The 7500-nt window shown below is 44.6% G+C and overlaps 2 protein-coding genes across 3 annotated transcripts in view; one reads left to right on the top strand and one right to left on the bottom strand.

The window, feature by feature from the left end:
- The window catches only part of LOC126574758 (uncharacterized), a 1098-nt gene extending 51 nt beyond the window's left edge, over window positions 1-1047 (top strand). The window contains exon 1 of the mRNA XM_050235112.1: window positions 1-1047. This exon is cut by the window's left edge and continues 51 nt beyond it. Within this exon, the coding sequence (XP_050091069.1) occupies window positions 47-859 (813 nt within the window). The 5' untranslated portion in view covers window positions 1-46 and the 3' untranslated portion in view covers window positions 860-1047.
- Window positions 1048-4267: 3220 nt separating this feature from the next.
- Window positions 4268-7500, bottom strand: part of LOC126574817 (uncharacterized) — a 47170-nt gene continuing 43937 nt past the window's right edge. For both annotated transcript variants that reach the window (XM_050235201.1, XM_050235202.1), the window contains one exon: window positions 4268-7500. This exon is cut by the window's right edge and continues 3803 nt beyond it. In XM_050235201.1, coding sequence (XP_050091158.1) covers window positions 7276-7500 — 225 coding nt within the window. In that variant the 3' untranslated portion in view covers window positions 4268-7275.

Here is a 7500-nt window from a genome sequence, read left to right as displayed (position 1 = left end):
CTTATTCCAAGTGTTAACAGCGTGTCGAATACGTGGTTAACCAGTAATGGATACGCAATGGGTGACTCACGAGGCCAAGTATTACAATCAGCTCAAAGCGTTGAAGGTGTTTCAGGTTCACCTACTTTGGAAACTGCGAGCAGCGGACTTAAAGGAGCAACCCTTCCTGGTGCCACTTCACGAGAAGATGCTTCGGGATACGTTCACCGAAGCGTGGCGAGTGCTGCCACAGGTCGAAGGCCTCCCTGCCCACCAAAACGAGCGAAAAGAGTTTTATCAAAACTATATAGACGGGCTCGAGCTGCTCGAAGCGTTGAAACAGGAAATGAAACCGCAAGACAAAGATGAGCAGAGAGAAGAAGAGAAGAAAGATGAGCATGACCAAGTTGTACGGGGTCAGGGGAACACAGTGAAAGCTAAAGTGGCGCCAATGAGTAAAGTAGCCGCCGATAGTGTCCCGAATCGCCGAAAGACCCGGGACAGCTTAATCCAGGAACGTTTGGATAATCTCGCTCAGTTCGATAAAATCCCTTCGCTACGAAGCTACCAAAATCAAGATAAGCCACAGATACTGATGGACATGATCAAAACGTTAGAATTGGTCAAGAATAGTGGATTATCTTTTTTATCCGATGAATTGCTGGTATCATTAGCGTTGAGCAAACTGGATAGTGACACTTTGGGCTTCGTACTGGACTCATTGACCAGCACCAACTTTCCCACGTGGATTGAATTACTACAGGCGCTTTCCGGTGTAGCAACATGGATAGAAAAAGTAAATCAGATAAATGTGACTCAGGTAAACGGTTGGGAGGTTTATAATGGCAAAGCATTTGCCAACGAACCACGTTTGTATTAGCCAACGAACGGGAAGTACATGACCAATGCTGAACAGTGCAAACTGAAGATTACTAGATAAGGCTGATTGGCGCATTCGATGCGCAATCTTTGAGTGGAAGTCGGTACTGATACCAGCCCTATCGATAAAAAACACATACTACATGTATGTACTTATGAGAATAATAAACCAAAGAATGAAAACAGAAACAGTTTCTTGATTATACCAGTGCCAGTGGCTAAATTTAGCATTCGGGATACATTGTACTGCATGGTTACCCTTGCTTTGTATGATGTAACTAGAGAATTGTTTACTCTCAACATCGTTTGAGCTGCAGAATTGATTGTTTTACTTATGCACGATATTCAGGATCCCGAAAGAATGCAATGGAAATGTTTATCTCACATTCTATCATTCCAGTCGATCATTGCTGTTTCGTCAATCCCCAAGGCTGGTTCATTGGCTGGGTACTTGTGGTAGGAATAGTTAGACTTATTTATATTCCACACCCAGATGCACGAAGGTGAGGCCACTAACTCTGCTGCTTGTAAGACAATTCTAGAATTGATGTACAAACGAAAGATCTCTCATCAACCGCTGGCAATTCAATCGGATGAATAAAAGAAAAACGTTCTCAAATTGAATCCTGAACGTCGTTTGAACTTCAATACAAACGCAACGCCAAACAATCGACAACCGTTGACTGGAAAACTTGTTAATTTCGTCCTTCTGCACTGGCCAATCAACCACACCTCTCACCAACCAACCGAGTCCTAGCCACGGTCAAATTAATTAGCCTTCCAGATCATTGGCCATTGCGGGTGGTGGAATCCATTTTCCCAAAATTCCAATTTCCATTGCGTGTTTGCGCGTAGAACCGGAAACTAGCAGACCACCGTGTGTGCGTGGTGCTTGACTGGCGACATTCCGGCATCCACCAGTGACTGCAGCTAATGGAGCGCATCAAATCGAGAACACTTGCCCAGTACACTGGTCGACATTAAAACCATGAAAAGGACCACCATTCCACCGAGACCACCGTCTCTCGGTGACTAATTTGTGGCAGATTGGCACAAACTAATTTCCCTGCCGATGTGTTGGGCTTTCGGTGCGTTCCGTGCGTTTCCGAATTAATCGAATTGAAACTCACGTTGGACAGAGCAATAATGAGGTCCTGGCGCAAGGTGTGATGCACATCGACAAAGGCCTCCGTCTTGTTTGCGTTTCCTTAATTTCTCAACAATGGAAGAAAGCAAACGGGGGGAAGGAAGTGGACCCGCTGATTCCGTCCTGTTCTCGTAAATCAACCAAACCGCGCAACGAATCGTGCAAGGTGCCGATGGTGTCGTCCTACGGAACGAAGCAGGGACCGTTCGTTGATTCTTCCCAACGAAAGAAGGGATGTTCAGGTGCAGCAGGCCGTCATCGTGTACCTGCTGGTTGCCTGTCTGTTCTGTATAGCGTTGGGCAAGGCCATAAACTGCATGCCAGGCTCGTTATCCTTCGGAGGGAAGAAAAGAAAAGAAAAACAACTTCTACTTTCTAGTTCCTCGAGCTCCTGGGCTCTCGCTTACTTTGACCTCTGGAGAAGGTTGAAGGATCGTTGTAAGATTTCGATCAAAATCTAAATTTATGATTCAAAGCAGTTCTTAGTGATTAACAAGTGATGCCAGATCATCTTTTAGATTGATAACATCTTTTTCGTCTTCAAATAAGTTGAAATCGTGAGCCCATTTTTCGTCCATCTATGGTTTTCATGTTCTCTTATTCGCTATAAAAGAAATGGCATCAAAATTGTGTGATAAAGAAGCATTAGGATATTAGAAGAAACAACGAATCCTGTTCCCTGATTGTAATCAACACTTATTCAATCGAACGTTTTACACAAGCTAGTGCCCTATCTTCCCTCCAAGCTTCTATCTTCTATTTCCCTATTTTTATCGTAAGAATAGGAAAATAAATAAAGTAGAACGCCTACTAACCTTAGACAATTTTTTTTGGGGAGACTTTATTTCTTGAGTCTGATGATTAGTTGAGAACACTTGAAGGATACTTGCGAGGGACTGTTTTTATACATTTTCTAGTTCGCACTAATAGAGGAATACATGATGAAGAACATAGTTTTTTCGTGAAATCACTAGTACTCACCATTCTTTTTAACGTTTGAGAAGTAAATTAAACCAACAGGCCCTTGCAGAGGTCTTCCTTGTCCATTCTGGCAGCGAATTACGAATGTCAAAAGGATACAGCCTACTTGATCCGCCATGAATGTTCAGCATGTAAAAAAGATCAAAGCCAGTGTGATGTCTTACCTCAACATAATCGTCCGCTTGTCTGATTACTTTCTTTCGCGAGCATCAAATCAAAGTTCGCAAACATGTTGGTTTCATTTCCATGCTTTTCTTTTTTTATTATTTCTCCATTATTTTACGCCATTTTATTCATTTTCTTGCCGAGCAGAGAGCTGGTTTCTGAAATGTGCTGCCTATACGGGGATCCTATCGCGTTGTAGGGGGAGAATATGATCAGTGTTTGTGAAAGTGTATGTGGGAGTGTGACCGTGTGTGCGTATTTTTTAAAGGGATCTTTACAGACTCTATTGTTACATTACCTGTCACACACAGCCGCACACGTACAGACAAATGGTTTAATTACATACTCCTAGGCCCTCCGCTCCTCAGACTAGGCGACGCACTCATGCTCAGCAAGGGTTCTGTTTGTTTCGTTCACAATAATCACATTTCATGTTCATTTCCGGTCACGTCACTACACGCTATAACGTCTCCGTGAGTTTACAGGGCTTAAGTGGGGCTGGGATGTTTTTCTTGTTTGAAGATGAAACTGCTGCTGCAGACTGCTATTTGTGCAGCATATCTATCACCCATCGCTCTGACCGAGTCAACATCAAATGTAGCAAATAGGGGGAACCGGGATTCACAAATTACGGTAGCCACCGTGTGCTAAGTGTTAAATCATCTGAGCGTTAAACGTGCTCTCGCCTCTTTCATTATCCATTTAGCTAATCACTTCAATTATTCATTCGATTCTGCTTTCCTACATTTTCAATTTCTTTTTTCTTTTGTTTTACTATTTTATATCAGTTCCAAAGATCCGTTATCCATACAGCATCATCATACCATCCTGTTGCTCCACTGATCTGTTCCATCTTTTTTTTTTATAATTAATTTACTATTTACACAACGCGACCGCCGGTGGTGGCACTTTGTGGTACTCTGGCAAGCTCTTCTCGTTCCGTGCTATCCTCCGCTAATGCCATCTGTACATCCGCACATTTCGCGCTCACAGGGCGGGGGCAATCGAAAACGGGAACCGCGCACACGGTAGTACCTAGACACATGCAGGTCGTCATCGTCATCGTCACCGGTTTGAAAAGGGAATGGCTGATAAATGATCCAAACTGCGATCGGGTTTAAGTTTTTGTCGAATGTTGCATCTTTATTTTACGTTTTTCGCTTCCTTAATTTAATGAATTTAATTACTTTAAATATTTTTATGTATATATATATATATTCACGCGGGGTGCTGTATCGCTTTCCCCGGCTCCTTGCACACTTTTTAATGTTTTCTTTTTCCATCGGTACATCAACGGTTCTTCTCTTTCGCTTTCGCTGGCTCCTCTTCCGCTTATCTCCGTTTGTCTGTTTCAGCCCGTTTTTACCGTGGGATCCCGCACCGATCGTGCCAGGTGCTTTATCCGATTGGCCTCGTTTAGCACGATCCGGATTATAATGCGTTTGCCTCATCCCCTAACTTTCCCTCTCTGCCGTGATTTATTTATTATTAAGTTTAATATTTATACCCCTGCCACAGCGGACAGTTGTGCAGAAGGGGTGGGAGTCTTCATCTCCAACACAGCATCTTCCACAACCCCATGACATCCAACAACAAAGAGAGAACAGATTTGTCGTCCGTTGGTTTCGTTTGAGTTTTGTTGTCTGCTGGCCATCATTGGCTAACCAAAGCAACCGGTTGACGCCTAGCACCTAGCGCGACAACTAGAAGAAACAGGGCGGTTGCTCGGATCTCGGTAGTGCCTTAGCTTTTTGTTTCGTTTTGTTTGGCTCGATCTTTATGTCGTCTGTTGCTGCGATTAAATGTCAAATGCTTTTCTTGCGCTTTTCCGGCTTCGGTGCAACCTTTTTTCTTCGATACTACTGTTCCCTAAATATGGTTTTCTTCATTCAATCTGTGGACAGCGGGGATCAATTATCAACTTTACTATCCTGCCGGATAGTAACCTGGTTCATGGATGCGTTTGCTTGCTATTTACTTTACTGAATCACTGCCTATTTGTTTGTGTGTTGTATGTTTTGTGAATGTGTTTTGTTTCAGTGGTGAAGCGGTACTAGTTATCCTTCCTTCCGATCATCTTTGACCCTCTTTTTCACTTTATTTAAATAGATCTCTTTCTATAACAGCACCACGCTATCGCGCAGCCGTTCTGATTGGTTTGTGAAATTGTTTTACGATTTTACTTTGCCCTTTTTCTATACATTTTACTTTACATTCTTCTGCCGCTGTCAGATGTGAGCCCTGCATGAACAGGAGAGGAGTAGAAGGAGGAGCTCGAGGCAGAGGCCGTTCAACGGACAGCTACTAAACAAAGGTAAACCCAAAACCAACAGATCAATCCACAATGGGTTTGTGTACAAACACGTTCCCGATTCCTGATTCCTTTAAGTAACTCATAAGTCATGGGACCGATAGGGTCCACTGTATCGCCTCCTTTATCTCTAGTTTCTTCTCTATCACGAAAATCGAATGCATTCGAACCCGTTAGCACGCTAGGAAATCGGCATTATTTGTTGTGCGATCGTGGCACCACACGGCCGCAGGTGCGGAAAGGGAAACTGGAAAATGGTCCCCCCTCCTGCAAGTGGTGATTGTTTTCTTCACCCTGTGCTTCACTCGCAGCCCTCGGCCACAACAAAAGTAAATGCTTGGGCGGTTTTGCTGCTGTTTTAAAGTTAATAGATTAAAACGAGACGAATCTCTCCCGTTCTCGGGGAAACGGAAGAATACAAAAAACAAAAAAAAGTATCGAGAAACAACGTAAACCGCAACTATCGTAATACTAGGGCGTTGATTGTACATTAAAATATATTAATAATAATAGTTTAAAAAAACGATATTCACATATAGATACAGTGTTTGTGTTGCCATTTGCTACACTTTACATTTATAAAACAGACTAGCGTGTTTCCGTGTGTATGTAATTATTGGGAGAGCAGGCTCATCATCCGTTTTGATTTGCGGTAATGGCAAGAACCCTTGAAGTAGTAGTTCCATGCTGCTGCCTCTTGCTGTGTGCGCACGAACTGAAGGACACGGATACGTGGAGGGGATGATGTTGAATTTTTGTCTATTGGTTTTTTATGATCTGGTTCAGTATTTAAATATTCGTTTACTCATCGCTATACACACAGACACAGTCATTACTCTAATCCTGGTTGGTTGGTGTACACTAAAAAGGATCCTAAAACAGAAGCCCTGCGAGAAGAAACCTCTACACTGGTTCTCACACCTTCTAGTCCTCTCACACTCATTTCGCTTCCTGGCATAAGATACGAGAGCTTACGAATTCTTTACGTAGACGACGGATTAAATCATCACAATTAGTTGACTGTATTTGAGAGAGGGACAGAGAGCCAGAGAGAGGTGGGTATTTGGGTGGAGGTTGAATTTTATCTGGCTTTGTAGCCAGCCCAGTATCCTGGCGCCTCTCGTGGAACAGCTGGAATGGCATGATGGGCCGCCCAATGACTAATTGACAAACCCACACCCATGCACCATTCCCGGCACGTACACCCCCCCCCTGCCCAGGATACTGTGCTGTGCGCCCCTGGAAAGATCAACCATCAACGTGTGGCAAGAAGTGGTGCTTGGAATGCTAATCACACATCATGGTCAGCAAGAGAAAGCGAACGGAAGTGCAGGCTCATTAGCAGGCCCGAACGAGTAGCGCTCCTCCGTGGGAGTAAGTGGCTGGCGTAGAAGCCCAATCGAAAAAAAAAACGGTGGCCTGCCTCCATCCAGCGGAGAAAGAGGTCGGGAAAGGGAAATGAAAGAATGTGCTAAGAAACTATCCTTGAATATAGAGATGGAAAGGGTGAGTGCGCCCTTTTACTTCACTCGGTCCCGTATCCTGTATCCTTTTCGCATAAAAGACGCATTTGACGCATTCTACCATTTAACTATGTACATTCCCTAGCACGCGCGCGCCCTTTATCCCAGAGCACATGGACACCGGACAACAACACCGGGGTTTGGGTGTGGTGCTCCCCCTTCTTTGCTAGAGCCCCACATTCTGTTTTTTGCGTAACCTTAATATCACCGTGAAACGGGGCAGTGGCACACCTACCCCACCAGCTAACAAACGCTCTCAGGGCCGACACTGAAATCTGGCCACCTTTTTCTTACGCGTTCATAAACAGCTTGTTGTTGACGTTGGCGTTGGTGGCGTTGCGCTGGCTCGCACCGAGCGACGGCTCTTCGAGGGCTCGAAACCGGACGAAACCCTGCTCGGCGACCAGCATGCTTCCGTTACCGGCCGGCCCGGATGCCGGTGGACCACCACCGGGGGTCACCTCACCCAGCTTGCCCGGTAGTATGCCGGTCGTCGGTGTACCGTTGCCACTGGT

This window comes from Anopheles aquasalis, chromosome 3 (genome assembly GCF_943734665.1).
Source record: "Anopheles aquasalis chromosome 3, idAnoAquaMG_Q_19, whole genome shotgun sequence".
In the NCBI taxonomy this organism is placed as follows: Eukaryota; Metazoa; Arthropoda; class Insecta; order Diptera; family Culicidae; genus Anopheles; species Anopheles aquasalis.
The sequence above is the reverse complement of the archived record's forward strand: the minus strand, read 5'-3'. Positions and strand labels throughout refer to the sequence as shown.